At 36.5% G+C, this 15,831-nt stretch overlaps 1 protein-coding gene across 1 annotated transcript; it reads left to right on the top strand.

Annotated features, from left to right (window-relative positions):
• The first annotated feature begins 3,556 nt into the window (after window positions 1-3,556).
• Window positions 3,557-14,826, top strand: dhtkd1 (dehydrogenase E1 and transketolase domain containing 1). The gene is given in 18 exon segments (XM_051884595.1): window positions 3,557-4,069; window positions 4,282-4,434; window positions 4,746-4,957; window positions 5,088-5,282; window positions 6,144-6,413; window positions 6,577-6,748; window positions 7,718-7,916; window positions 7,993-8,305; window positions 8,537-8,621; window positions 8,912-9,051; window positions 9,314-9,464; window positions 11,141-11,247; window positions 11,336-11,500; window positions 11,596-11,678; window positions 12,210-12,339; window positions 12,341-12,380; window positions 13,627-13,712; window positions 13,853-14,826. Coding segments are annotated over 18 exon segments (2,778 nt in total). The 5' UTR covers window positions 3,557-3,894; the 3' UTR covers window positions 13,955-14,826.
• Window positions 14,827-15,831: the final 1,005 nt, after the last annotated feature.

The following is a 15,831-nucleotide window of genomic DNA, read 5'->3' as shown; positions in this document are numbered from 1 at the left end:
CAAAAATGGCCCAAAACCGTTTTATTTATTTATTTATTTATTTTTTGCTCATTTAAAAGTAACTTTCCCCAACAATGCATATATATAAATATATATATAGGTGTCTCTATATCTATATGTATGTATATATATATATATATATATATATATATATATATATATCAGTCTTTCTACTTCAAAATTTCATGTTTAATTCGATGTGTTACTTACCATTTATTTGTAATTATTTGTGAAATGTTATAGCAATTTCTGAATGAAAATGGTTTCTAAAACATATTTTTCAGTGCATTGAAATACATTCCAAGTCTGAAGTGAATGTAAATATTTGAACAACAGATCTCCATAGAATTGAATAGTAACTGTGATGAATATGTAATAGTGGTCTACCTAATAAAATCGAAAAAGAGTCACTTTTTAGTAGTTAAAGATAGTACTGGTAAAAACAGTAGACGCTAGTTAGTTTTAAGGCATAAATGTTAAAACAGCTTGTCATGCACACTGTGTCCTATTTGTATGAGCAGCAGGTAACCTTGTGTTTATGCTGGAGCTCAGCTTGTGAACTGCTCCGGGTCTGTTTTTAGAGGGTGATGTGGCGTCGAGGAGGAGGTGCATGACTAAAATCAGAGCACATTTGCCTGGGAGGCATGTATGACCATGTGCGCATGGAGGGTTGACCGGGGAGGGGGTGATTTGTTAAATTTCGGGGGCATTTGCCTCCCCAACGCAGACCTATGAAAGGGAAATAATACATGCATATGAAATATCAGAGAACTTAGCAAATCTCATTGTGCCTTATGGGCAACTCTGAATTCATAAATTAATGAGAAAAGCTTTTATTTTTCCATTAGAGAAGCTTTAGGCTGATCAGGGACCAGAGACACCAGCCCCCAAGTGGAAGCCCTGCAATAGTAGAAATGCCATTAAAATAGATTTTAAGATGTTGATACAGATCTAAATTGACTAATGTATAAGTGCATTGGGATTAGAAATTAAGGTAATTATGTAAATCTTTTTTTCTGTATTTGTAATGGAATTTTTGAGAATCTGTGAGAGCCTGCAATGCTTTATGTCTGCCTATAGGTGGAACCAAAGTGTTTGTAATTTTATTGTAGACACTAAGTACACAAAATATGAAATAATATTTTACAATTATATTCTAATTAAAATTAAGCAAAGATAACTTTTATTCAATATTCATCTTGGCCCAATTTTACATTTCAAAGAAGACTGTGCCTGTTTAGAAAATATTAAAAATAAGAAAGCAAATATAACTTTTAGCATGTAAACATGTTCTCATTGTCTATATTGTCTTTAGAAGAGTCACAAAAATTATCCATATTAAGATCATATTATTGATTAAATATGCAACAATAAACCTTATTTCTCTAATGAACAAAAGTCACAAGAATTGCTAATGTAAAATAATAGTTTTATCAGGATATTTATCATGTAAAATATTACTTTTTTCTTATTTTCTTTTTTAATATTATTATTAAATTTCTGATGTATCCAGGAGAATACAGACATGGGACATTGAGTGAACGGCCTAATTTCTGAGAATATTGAAAAGGAGGCCCCTGTAAATAACTCAAGTCATGTGACTTAGTGAGAAAAATGTCTACTCATCATCTTTTTCCAAAAGTAACACGGCATGCTGTGACCAGGCTGCTGAACTTGAGGTAAAAGTTCCTATTCACAGGCAATACAAACTGTAAAATTAAAAAATTATAAGCAATAATTGGAAGAAAAACTCAAAATTATAGGCTATTATTTGAATTCTAATAGCAATAAATACAAATTTCTAAGGTATATGCTCCTGTCATTTTAAAGGTTAATCAGTATTTGTAACAAATCTTCCATGCAACTGTATGTTCCAGTAGAAATTTCATAATACACAGTTTCACAATTGACACTTTCACCTATTACGTTTTTTATATTGATGTTTGTGCAGCTGTCCTCATGAAAGTCAACATCACCAATAAACAAGCTATCTTTGTCATACTGTAAGTGTCCTCAACTTCTTAGAAACATCTCTCAGTTCACACTGAGAGGCTGTCTGGAAGTTTCTAACATACTACACACATTCTGCAAAGGCATAAACCAGTTGACCTATCCGAGCCCTCTTACAAACCAAAGCCTCAATTCCAGCCAATAGGCGACGAGTAAATCATCACCTCCCACCTGCCACTGTGCATTAGTGAAGCTCAGTCCGGTTCATTTTCGCGAATCGGTTCTTTCGAACAGATCATGTTGAAGAGTCTGTTCAATTCTCTTACGCAAGTATGTCATCAAGTGATTCCTGACATGACGGCGTGGCATAGCCTATACATGCATGTCACAATTCATTACGTTTTATATAGGCTAGGCTATTAAATTTTATCACCAAAGGTGTTTTTGTAATTCAGCTACTAATGTGTCCATGACTCAGCTTATAGGATAGCCTAGTTAGCATTTACATTAGACAATACTAAAATTATTATTATTATTATTTTGGCTAAAATATTTTTGTATGTTTTCTGCGTTTTCTTTGTAAAAATTTCTGCTATTCAAACTTACATTTCGCTCCTTCGGTCAAATAGTTCGATTCACTTAATGCTCTGCTCATTGCGAGTCGACACGGTTGTCGACTCAAGGAGTTGGTGAGTTCAATTTCATTACAAGTCTACAGGTGGTTCGCGGTTTAATGAGTCAGTGAGTGCGTTTTCATGCACAAAATAGGCCTATATGCTACTGTCTAATAACAATAATAATAATAATAATAAAAACCCAGCTCATTCTAACAACTAATAAAAGCAGATATTAATATGATATTTGAAGTTACTGGGGTTTTGACATGTTTTTAAGTCAGTAGACATGTGCCGTGAGAACTGTCAACATCGCATAAAGGGATAGTTCACCCAAAAATGGAAAATTCTGTCATCATTTACTCACCCTTAAGTTACGGAGCCCCACACTATGACATGCAAGAAAAAAAATTAAATTGTGCACACGATTTACTAATTCGTTCCCTCGATTTACTAATTCGTTCCCTCGACTTACTAATTCGTTCCCTCGATTTATAAATCATGCGCACAATTTACTATCCCTCGATTTACTAAAACGTGCACACGATTTACTATTTCGTTCCCTTGATTTATAAATCATGCGCATGATTTATAAATCGAGGGAACGAAATAGTAAATCATGCGCACGTTTTAGTAAATTGAGGGAACGAAATAGTTAATCATGCGCACGGTTTTAGTAAATCGAGGGAACGAATTAGTAAATCGTGCGTACGATTTAGCCTACTATTTTTTTTCTGCATGTCATGTCCGGGGCTCCATATCAAGTAGTTACAAACCTGTATGAATTTCTGTTCTGAACACAAAGGATGATATTTGGAAGAATGTCAGTAACAGATATCGCCATCCATTAACTACCATAGTAAGAAAAATAAATACTATGGTAGTCAGTTGGGGGATCTGGAACTACTTGAGGGTTAGTAAATGATGACAAAATTTTCATTTTTGGGTGAACTATCCCTTTAAGAGCGAAAATCGGTGGAACATACAAAAATCTAGGTTTGCCTATCTGGATTGGCATTTACCGTGAGCTTTACCCGATAAAATAACAGTTATAGGGCGTTTTCGTGACTTACATTCAGACATTTCGAGTAATTAAACATAACTATAGAGTTAGAGTGTGCATGTAACGCTAGTTAGTTGTTGACTCGGAAACCGCTCTGACAGGATTGTTCAGACTGGACTGATTCATTGAGAAGATTCGACTCACAAGAATGATTCATTCACGAATTGGACACCGCTATCGCTTATTATGGCTGCACTCTAGGATGCGTGGCTCATTGGGGAAACTTTGTATCGTCCTTTAACGGAGTTTAGTTTATTTATTTCTACCATGTCAGCGGGTATTATGCTTATGAACCTCCCTCGACTTTTGCACCGTTCTTTCGGCGCCAGACGGCCGTTTTTAGCGAGCTTATACCACACTCAGCGGGGAGTGTATGGTTTCAGACCGAGAGAGATTCCGGAGAGAGACGATGGGCTTCCGCAGATCTCTGCTCTTAACCAAGGTTGACGCGTTTACAGATTGTAAACTGCCTTTGATGTCTTTATTATGCTTTAGAGACCCAGGACATATGCTTTGCTAGCAGCTTACTTCTTAACGTTGCATGTGTAAACCTACAAAAAGATTAAAGATGCAAAGCAATATCTGCAATGCTTTAATGTATGGGGCCTGTTAAAGTATTTCAAGTAGCATTCGCTGGCTGTCTTGTGTAAACAGATCACGGACTGGCGAGATTGGTGGAGGCCTATCGAGCACATGGGCACAAAGTAGCTAAAATTAACCCCTTACTTCCCCAAACCCCTGTGCTGGACAGCGTGCCGGAGATCAGCCTACTGAATGGAGCAGTTCATGGAGTCCTCAACACTACTGGTTAGTTTGTTTCCTCGTACATAGAGTATTCCGGGTTCAGTGGCGGTTAAGCTCTGGCGGCCTATATTATGTATATACTTGGGCAGCAGGATTTAGGGAGGGGGGGTCTTAACTGAATGGGTTGTTGCTACGTTTTTAATGTTTATTTCAGTGCAATGCCATGTCCCCCTACACTCCCATTGTAAATGCAAACTAAGGACTGAGTCAAAATTATTTCCTGTGGTAACATGTTACTGAGTTTAAGTTGTGTTAAAATATGCTACTTTAGTTGGCTCCATTTACTTCCTTAGATTTCTGTGTTGTCATTTCAGGATTGCGGCATTTTGGGAAAGCTGAGGCGACCGCTGAAGAGATCATGGCCTACCTGGAGAGAACGTACTGTGGGGGAATCTCAGTGGAAACCGCTCAGCTCCAGACCTTACAGGAAAGAGAATGGTTCGCTGACCGATTTGAGGAGCTCAAGAAAGAAGTGTTTTCACCGGAGGAGAGGAGACAGCTGGCTAAACTAATGCTTGAATCACAGGTAAGACAACCATTTACATTTTGTCACTTTTAATGTCTGTTACATCTTGACTAACATGTAAATCATTGCATAGTGTACTTGATTTCAGTGGCATCAGCAATTATACAGCCCCTCTGTTCTCTTTTTAAAGGAATTTGACCACTTTTTAGCCACTAAGTTTGCCACTGTGAAACGATATGGAGGTGAGGGAGCAGAGAGCATGATGGGATTTTTCTATGAGCTGTTCCGCTCTGCGGCGTACAGCGGAGTGACAGACGTGGTCATGGGAATGCCTCACCGTGGACGCCTCAACTTGCTCACCGGACTACTGCAGTTCCCCCCAGAGGTTAATACTTACAGTTGCTGCAGGCTAGGTTTATATAGATGGCAAACTAGATAGACCGGCTTACTGTACAGTTTAAAACATGTCTAGACAGCCTGCTGCTGTAACATATACATTGAGACCGCATTGAAAAGTTTTAATTTAAACCTCGAAAATAGGTATATCAAAAAAGATGATATATCACACAATTCTGACTATATAACTCGCAATTGCAAGTTTGTCGTGCAATTCAAAAAAAAAAAGTCAGAATTGCAAGATAAAGAGTCGCAATTATACCTTTTTTTATTTTTTATTCAGTGGCGGAAACAAGCTTCCATAGATTCTTAAAGGGATTGTTCATGCAAAAATGAAATTCCTGTCATCATTTACTCACCCTCATGTAGTTCCTAAGCTTCTATGACTTTCTTTCTTCTGTTGAACATAACAGAAGATATTTTAAAGAATTGACTTCCATTGTATGGACAAAAAACACAGATATTTCTCAAAATATCTACTTTTATGTTGCACAGCAGAAAGAAAGTCATACAGGTTTGGAATGATATGAGGGTGAGAAAATGGTGACCGCATTTTTGTTTTCGTCTGGACTATCCCTTTACAATTGTGTGTGCACGTCTACACCTTGGAATTAGTTCCTTGTTTTCATATATATATTTTGGTGTAATTTTTCACCCATTATTTGTTCTTAACATCTATTCCTCTGAGTCACAGTCTCCACCTCTTCGTTTTGTATGAATAGACTTGTTCTCTGGGAAATTACCGTTTATTTTGTAACGCCAAGTTTTGGGTAATATTGTAATTGTTTAATTGCCTGCAGCCATTGTCAAGCGTTGACATACCAAATACGCCCTACTTTCTCGCTCTCAGCTCATGTTCCGTAAGATGAGGGGTCTCAGCGAGTTTCCGGAGAACTCTCCGTCTATTGGAGATGTCCTGTCACATTTAACCTCCACAGTGGAGCTGGACTTTGGGGCGGGACACCCTCTCCATGTCACTATGCTGCCCAACCCCTCTCACCTGGAGGCCATCAACCCCGTGACGCAAGGAAAGACTCGTGGCCGTCAGCAAGTCAAACAGGACGGCGATTACTCCACTGACCCTCATTCTCAGCCAGGAGACAAAGTCATCTGCCTGCAGGTCCTGAGAAAAGATGTTTCATCCTAAATTTAGGATGTCTTTTTTTTTTTTTTTTCCTTTTTTTTTTTTTTAAAGTGAATTTCACTATCAACAACACTATAAACCATACTAATATGTAGTAGTTGTTTATGTTATAATGTAATATAATGTCTGTTCTGTACAGGTTCATGGTGATGCTTCGTTTTCAGGCCAAGGCATAGTAACGGAGACTTTCACCCTGTCAAATCTCCCCCATTATAGAGTAGGTGGAAGCATCCACCTCATCGTGAACAATCAAGTGGGCTACACCACTCCCTCTGAGAGGGGCCGATCATCTCTGTACTGCAGTGATGTTGGTATGTAATTGTCATTGATGTGATTTATTTATTTATTTATTTTATTTTAAGTGTGACTTTTTATCTCACAATTCTGACATCTTTCTCACAATTGTGAGGTTATATCTTGCAATTCTGACTTTTTTTTTCTCAGAATTGCGCAATATAAATTTGCAATTCTGACTTTTTCTCGCATTTGCAAATTTGTCTCGCAATTCTGACCTTTTCTCGCAATTGCGAGTTTATATCTCACAATTATGACTTTTCTCAGAATTGTTAGATATAAACTCGGAATATCGAGTTATAAAGTACAATTCTGAGGAAAAAAGACTGACTTTTTTTTCTCAGAATTGCGAGATATAAACTACTGTCTTTATAACTCGCAATTGAGAGTTTATATCACGCAGTTCTGATAAAAAAAGATGATTGCAAGATGTAAACTCGCAATTGCGAGAAAAAAAATTAATTGTGAGATTAAAAGGTCGCAATTACCTTTATTTTTCATTCAGAGGCGGAAACAAGCTTCCATAGATTTCTATATTTTCCAACCTGTGATATATGATCAGTGTTGGGTAGATTACAAATTGTAGTCGATTATTGATTCCAAATTACATGACAAAAATTGTAGTTAGTAATATAATCCATTACATTACACATTTAAGGTAATGTAATCTGACTACTTTTTGATTACTTTTAGATTACTTGTGACCTAATTTGTTTATCACATTGATTTGAATAGTATAATATTGTACCATATTGATATACAGTTTCAAAGAGAAAGAAAATATATTCCATTCTTGTTATCAACATTACCTTAGATACATTACGTCAAGGTTTCCCAAACTGGGGTTTATGAAGGAATTTCGGTTAACATTTTTTTTTATTTTAAGTAACAAAAATGTTTTTTATGGTTTTAGTTTCGGTAAACTACCCTTTTCTGCACACAGACATCATTTAAACATTATCTAACAACACTTTGGTGCCGTTTAGGTAAAATGGTGGGATGTGCAATAATCCATGTGAATGGCGATGACGCCGAGGAGGTCCTCAGGGCGACCCGGCTGGCCGTGGAGTACCAGCGACGCTTCAGAAAAGACGTTATCGTGGACCTTCTTTGTTACCGTCAGTGGGGGCACAATGAGCTGGATGAGCCCTTTTTCACAAACCCCGCAATGTATAAAATTATTCGGTGGGTACCGCTGCCAGTTACATTTCGCTAAAATGTTAAGTTCCACTTGTTCAATTTTCCATTCCCTCCATTTTAGGTCGAGAAAAAGTATCCCAGATTTATATGCTGACCAGCTAGTCTCAGAAGGTCTGATGACAGAGGAAGAGCGTGGTCAGATCAAGACAACCTACTACGCTATGCTCAACGACCGACTGAACAACATGACCCTCTACAGCCCTCCTCCCACCAACCTCCAGGGGCGCTGGGGAGACCTGGTGGAGCCCCAGAACAGAGTCTCGTTATGGGACACTGGTGTAGCGCTGCCTCTGCTGCAGTTCGTAGGCGCCAAATCAGTGGATATACCCGAGGAGATTCAAATGCACAGTCACCTGAGAAAGACACATGTGCAGGTAAAGCTTGATCTTATTTTGAGCTTTTTATGACATTTTGTAAAAAAGTAACATGATATAGTTGAGAAGTTTAACTTTGCGCATATATTATACAACAGTAGGAATGTCTACTACAATGCCATTTGATGACCTCAGTGATAAAATTGCAGTATGTGTGAATGGCTCTTTAGAGTAAGGAATTTATGAACTTTGATTTGAACACGTCTGAACGAACATCTTGATTTGTCGCAGGCTCGACTGCAGAAACTGGAAGAGGGCACAAAATTAGACTGGTCCACAGCAGAAGCCCTAGCGTTTGGCACGATGCTCTGCCAGGGTAATGTGTTCATCTCTCATTCCTTGCACTGTAAAAAATTTCAAGAATAGTTTGTGCTTTTGATGTCTTTTTAGTGGGTTTCTCCTCATTGTTGCCTTTAGCTTGTTTATTGGGGTTTGTTATGGAATTTTGGATGATATTTATTGTGAAAAGTAATACATTTTATAATTTATATTCTCTATATAACATAGAATGTATTCTCTTCAGAGAATCTAACTGTTCTCTAACAGAAAGGAACCATTGTCAGCTCAATACAATTTAAATATTTCATATATATCTGTTTAATGCAGGATTCAATATCCGTATCAGTGGTCAAGATGTTGGCCGTGGTACGTTCAGTCAGCGTCACGCTATGGTTGTATGTCAGGAGACCAACGACATGTACATCCCCCTCAATCACATCAGCTCTGAACAGAAAGGCTACTTGGAGGTAAGCCAGTCGGAGAGACCGTATGTTATTTATTTATAAATTACAAACCCTCATTTATCACTTGTATATTATGTGTTTTTATAATAATATTTTAGTTTATTCCATTTGGTTGATGACGTTATCTTTGTACTGTAACTCAATACACCAACTGCTCTCCATTCCTGAGTTGGGTGGTTTGCCCTTTCAATTCTTTACGCCACCACTTTTTAAAGCCGATAATTATGTTTGGTGTGTGTGTGTGTGTGTGTGTGTGTTCTCGCAGGTGTGCAACAGTGCTCTTTCTGAGGAAGCTGTTCTGGGTTTTGAGTATGGAATGAGCATTGCTCAGCCTAAACTGCTGCCCATCTGGGAGGCTCAGTTTGGAGATTTCTTCAACGGCGCCCAGATAATATTTGACACTTTCCTCTCTGGAGGTAAAATACTTTAAAAGAAGCATGCGGGTCCTTAAAATCTTAAATTCAGTTGTCATATTATGCCCTTTTACAAAGTTTTTATTTTGTTTTTGGGGTCTTCTAGAATAGGTTTTCATGCTTGAATGTTCAAAAAATCATTATTTTTCACATATTTGACATTGTTACAGCACCTCTTTTCCCAGTCTGTCAGTAACGCATTGTTTAGTTCCTATCTCTATGAAGCTCCTCCTTCTGAAAAGCTCAGTGTGCTCTGATTGGTCGGCTGGACTAGTGTGTTGTGATTGGCCGACCGCTTTGAGCGTGTTTGGAAAATGTTACGACCCTTACCATAACCCAGAGTTTCAACACACTATACTAACACAACTCAACCAGTCTTTGCCCCTTTGTTTTGTTTATGCTTTCGGCGGGAATTATTTAAATGAGGAATATTGTGACGTGTTCGTTCCCGGAAGAAAACTCAAGACTACAATGGAGAAATTTCAGGGAGTTCAGAACTTTGCAGACATTTTTCATGCTCAAACAGCAACATCACACACTAAAGAAGGTTGAACATGTAAAAAAAAAAAAAAACATAATTACCCTTTCAAGAGGTCTTAAATTTGGGGATAGAAAAACACGAATCACAATATGGCTTAATGTGAATAATAAACTCTTAAAATGTAAGGTTTAATAAAACTTTTTCTTTTTTTGGGTCAAAACTATATTTTTTTGAACTGCAAAGTTCAGTCATTTTACAATCTTTTTTTGGTTTGGATGTTACCACAGACGTTGCTCTACCCCACCCATATGTATTTCATTTTATTTGTCTTAAAGGGGTCCTTGATGATGATTTCACTTTTTTAGCTTTAGTTAGTGTGTAATGTTGCTGCTTGAGCATAAACAACATCTGCAAAGTTATGACGCTCAAAGTTCAATGCAAAGGAAGATATTTTATTTTCCAGAAATCGCTTTTTAAGGATTACAACAAACGGCTGGTAGGGAACTACAACGAGCTTCTTCCCGGGCTGGTGACATCACAAACCCCAAAATTTACATAAACCCTTCCCCCGGGAACACAACAAAGGGGGTGAGGCCATGTTGGGCTGCTTTAGAGAAGAGGAAGAGTTATTGTAATAGAGTGTTGCCGTCATTTTACGCCGGACTGCTTCACAAACGAGGGTCAATTCAACCCTGGATTTGCACAAAAGATTAACATGACGGCACATGCTAGTCAATGAGTTGAATCAACTTCACAGCAACTACATAAATTTATCCACTAACCATTCAGAAACGTCCAGATGCATTCTAAAAGTCCAGAGTCTCTCCATCAGTGTCCGACTCCGGTTTGAACAATCTACGGCTGAACACAGTTAATGACAATCGTCATTTTGGCTGCGTGAGATTCTCCAGCTTTGTTGTTGTTGAGCCACCGAAGCGCGAGCTGTTAAAGCTCTGCCCTCTTCACCCAAATAGGGTCAAATTTGACAAGCTATAATAAATGATCTGTGGGGTATTTTGAGCTGAAACTTCTCCGACATATTCTGGGGACACCAGAGACTTATATTACATATTGTGAAAAGTGGCATAATAGGTCCCCTTTAAAAAGCCTTAAATTTGATATTAAAAACCCTGCAGACACCATGTATCTGTATCCTTAGAGCCTAAATCCTGGTTTGTGGCATTTCTAACTTTTTAAGGTGAGGCTAAATGGCTCCTGCAGAGTGGATTGGTCATCTTACTGCCACATGGGTACGATGGAGCCGGACCGGAGCATTCATCCTGCCGAATCGAGCGTTTCTTACAGGTAAAGTGCATGCTTACTTAGAGTAGTACGGACTAAATTTTCCCTCATCACTGATAATCTTCATAACTGCACTTTCTTCCTCCTGCAGCTCTGTGACAGTAAAGAAGAAGGTGTGGACGGCGACACGGTGAACATGGCAGTGGTGAATCCTACCCTACCAGCTCAGTACTTTCACCTGTTGCGGAGACAAATGATTAGAAACTTCCGGAAACCATTGATCGTGGCTTCTCCTAAAACTCTGCTGCGCTTTTCTGTGCGTTGGAGATATGAATGTTGTTTATATGAATTGCTTACTGTTTTGTTGTTGTTTTTGTTTAATAAAGAATATTCACCTCTGTTTGGCACTAGGGGGCAGTGTCGAGCTTGGCTGATATGGGACCAGGAACTTCCTTTAAGCCTGTCATTGGTGATGCTTCTGTAAACCCTGCAAGGTATCTTCATTCAGTCACTTTTTTAAACACTGTTCAAAGTTGAAGAATTTTGAAAGAAGTCTCACCAAGACTGCACTTATTTGATTAAAACTAGTGAGATATTTTTTTACAATTTACTGTTTTTGTGGTAATGTTTTAAAATGTCATTTATTTCTGTGATGCAAAGCTGAATTTTCAGCATCATTACTCCAGTCTTCAGTGTCACATGATCCTTCAGAAATCGTTCTAATATGCTGATTCTCTAGAAACATTCCTTATTATTATCAATGTTGAAAACAGTTGTGCTGCTTAATATATTTTTTTTTTTGTGGAAACTGATCCATTTTTTTCAGGATTCTTTGATTAAATAGAAAGTAAAAAAAAAACACATTTATTTGAAATAGAAATATTTTGTAATGTAAAAATCTTCACTGTCACACTTTTAATCAATTTAATGCATCCTTGCTGACTAGAAGTATGATTTTCTTATGACCTCAAACTTTTGGACTGTTCATATACATTAAAAATGCATCTTCTGCTCTTTTCTTGCAGTGTGCAGCGGGTTTTGTTTTGCTCAGGTAAACATTACTTCGCCCTGCTGAAACATAGAGAGACGTTGCCAGAGGCAGAAAAAAACACAGCGCTGATCCGAGTCGAGGAACTGTGTCCTTTCCCCACAGAAGTCCCTACAACAGGAACTAAATAAATACACAAACGCTAAAGGTGAGGTTGCTCATGTTCATCTTTTATTCATAGGAATCTCATTCTGTTAATTAGCTTTTTTTTTGCTTTGGTATTGGGGCAATCGCTCTGTGACTGACCTGCGTAGGGAATCATAGATGTGTTCCCAATGATGATGAGGTTGTTCCTAGGAAGCCTCATTTTGGCATTCCCAGAATGCACTACACAAAGCTCCACGAAAAAATAAATACTTGCTTTTTGTTATTGAATGAAATATATTGTTTAAATGTATAGTTGAATCTGATTAATTAATTAAAATTACAATTTTACCTGATAATTGTTTTTTTTTTTAAAACCTTTCAAAGGTTATGGGATTGGTAAGGGTTTTTTTTTTTTTTTTTTTTTTTTTGGAAGCTTATTTCCGCTAATGAATAAAACAATTTAAAAGATAATTGCGACTTTATGACTTTATCACAATTGCGATTTTACATCTTGCAATTCTCACTTTTTCGCAATTCTGACTTCTTGAGATATAAACTCACAATAGCGAGTTAAAGTCCAATTCTGAGAGAATAAAATACTTTTTTTTTTTTTCTCAGAATTGGACATTTTTATCTCACAATTCTGACTTTTTTTCTCGCAATTGTGAGTTTATATCTCACAATTCTGAGAAAGTCAGAAATTCTAGACGTAAACTCGAAATTGCAAATTATAAAGTCAGAATTGTGATAAAAATATGCAATTGTGAGAAAAAAGTCAGAATTGTGAGATTAAAAAGTCGCAATTACCTCTTATTTTTTATTCAGTGACGGAAACAAGCTTCCATAGAAGTCTCTTATGCTCACAAAGGCGTAATTTATTTGCTCAAAAATGCTGTAAAAATATAGTAATATTTTTACAATTTAAAACAACAGTTTTCTAATTTAATATATTTTAAAATGTAATATATTCCTGTGATGAAATGCTGAAAACAGTTGTGCTACTTAATATTTTTGTGGAAAATGATACATTGTTTTCTTTGAAAACTCAAAAGACAGCATTTATTTGAAATTAAATCTTTTGTAACATTATAAATGTTTTTACTGTCACTTTTGATCAATTTAATGCTTCCTTGCTAAATAAAAGTATTAATTTAATTTATTCAACAACAAAATCTTACTGACCCCAAACTTTTGAATAAGTGTGTATACTTTATGCAAAGTGCAAACAGCAAACTCTATTGGAATCCAGTGTATTTATACACAAAACAAAGCAAGCTTCTTTCATATTATTTCCTCTTCCATTACAGAGTTTATCTGGAGTCAAGAGGAGCCACAGAACATGGGCTGCTGGTCATTTGTATCACCCAGATTTGAAAAACAGTTAGCCTGCAAGGTCAGATTCACCACTTCACGCTAATAGAAGGCCTCTTGGCTAATGCCTTGAACGCCTCTTAGGCTGCATGTGGCTTAAGTTCATCAGATTTACACTGATTTATTGCAAGATGATTAATGTTGATCTCATTGTTCCCTCAGTTGAGGTTAGTCGGCAGACCTGCATTACCCGCTCCTGCTGTGGGCATCGGCACTCTCCACCATCAGCAGCATGAAGCCATCCTGACCACGTCTTTCTCCTGAAACTACAGAACTTCAATAGAACTACATAAACTTCATGATCATCTGTTATTATAGCAAACAAGCTGTGACTGGTACACTGACAACAAATGCCAAGCTCTGTTTGTAGCCTGAGCGCTAAACAGAGGCATTTTGCAGGTTTGACTAATTTATCCCCTTACTTGGGTATAAGGGAACATCTGTTGACTGAATTTCTTACAGACATCCAAATCGGTTTATTATCATTTCTACACCTTTTGAAAGTATCATAATTGATATTCTGGAAGTGATATTTGCTATCTGTTGGTGCAGGAGATGAAGGAAATGTAGAAAACTGACAAAGCATACATAAGGATTGTGTGTATAGTTTTTCAAAGCACTTTTATATTAAATTTAATATACTTGGAAGAGTCGGAAGACTGTATTGAGCAATGAAATGAATAGAAGTAATCGTTGTAGCATTGAAAATGATATCGTGTTGTGAACTGGTAGTGGTTTACGATTAAAATGTTGGCTCATTCAGTGTTGTGCGCATGTGAGTCTTGGGAAAATGACTATTACCAGATGAATGTAGAGTCGGTGCAAAATAACAGAATCTTTTACCGTATGTTTACGTGAAAGTATTAATCGTAAAATAATACCTCTCAAAAATCTCACAGAGCTGAAGGCGAGATCAAACTTTCTTTGCAAAGTTGCTGATTGGTGTCTAGTTTACGTTGCTATGAATTTTTTTTTTTTTTTTTTTATATAAACATACCCATGATAAACTCATCCAAATCCTGCAATTTATAATGTTAAATTACATGCATTGTTTTCAGTAATGATGATGTTGTGTGAATGAAACTGAATTTGTACTTGAATAGTTATTCTGGAAATAAAAAAATGTTAATCATTGACTATTAGCATGTCTTCATATATTTGGGTCAAGTGTAAAAAAACATTATGGAGATATAATTAATTTTGAAGTTTTATTAAGTGTTAACAATGAGATTATATTGTTTATATAATCAGTTAACACTGCTTTTGTTATTTTTTTACAAGATGGACAAAATTTGTCACCAAAAAAGTCATTCGGTTTAACCAAAATTTCGGTTATACCGAATGACGATATTTTGGGACCTGATGTTTCGGGACATGCGTATGAGCAAGTGGAAAAAAATTGAATTTTTCAAATAGTTACTTTTGCTTCATGACCATGTGCTCCTTTGCAGGTGTTGGAATGATGTCACATCCTGTCACATGATATTGAACGCATGACTTGATCCAAAATGGTCCCTTTATATTGGTTACTCCGAATGACATCAATGAAATTCATTTTTCCGGATATTCTTTCTCATAAAGTAACGACTTCTACACATAATATTAATACCATTTTGCACTATGTTGATATATGATGTTATAAAATCATGCCAGAATAAAAAAATATATACATTTATTACATTTTAAGATATTTTAATCACAAATTAAATTGCTGTATTGGCCTTTGGACGGTTAAACCAAATGACACTTTCAAAGTCTTTAAAATACCTTTTATATGTATCAAAATATAATTAAAATCTTTAGGATTTAATAAAAACGATCTGGTTGTACTACCTTACATACTTTGGATGTCATATCTTTGTTTTTTATTACTATTAAGGCCTTTGGACAAAAAAAAAAAGACCTGTTATGTCATTGACCCATTTTCATAAGGCAAAGATATTAATAATTAAACCTGTTTGTCTGTCTTTAGGATTCACATTCACTCCTGATCAAACAATTCAAATAAATACAGTGAATGTCTTCTGAAAATGTCCATGTTTGCTTTAGTCCTTCATGAAGAAATTGTAACCTGGAAAAGTTTATTTCAAAAAGCAAAGGTAAGTGGATTTTATCGACATTACTTTTTCTTTTTCTTTATG

Source organism: Ctenopharyngodon idella, chromosome 24 (assembly GCF_019924925.1).
Source record: "Ctenopharyngodon idella isolate HZGC_01 chromosome 24, HZGC01, whole genome shotgun sequence".
Classification (NCBI taxonomy): domain Eukaryota; kingdom Metazoa; phylum Chordata; class Actinopteri; order Cypriniformes; family Xenocyprididae; genus Ctenopharyngodon; species Ctenopharyngodon idella.
Note: the sequence above shows the minus strand (reverse complement) of the source record. Positions and strands in the feature narration are given on the sequence as shown.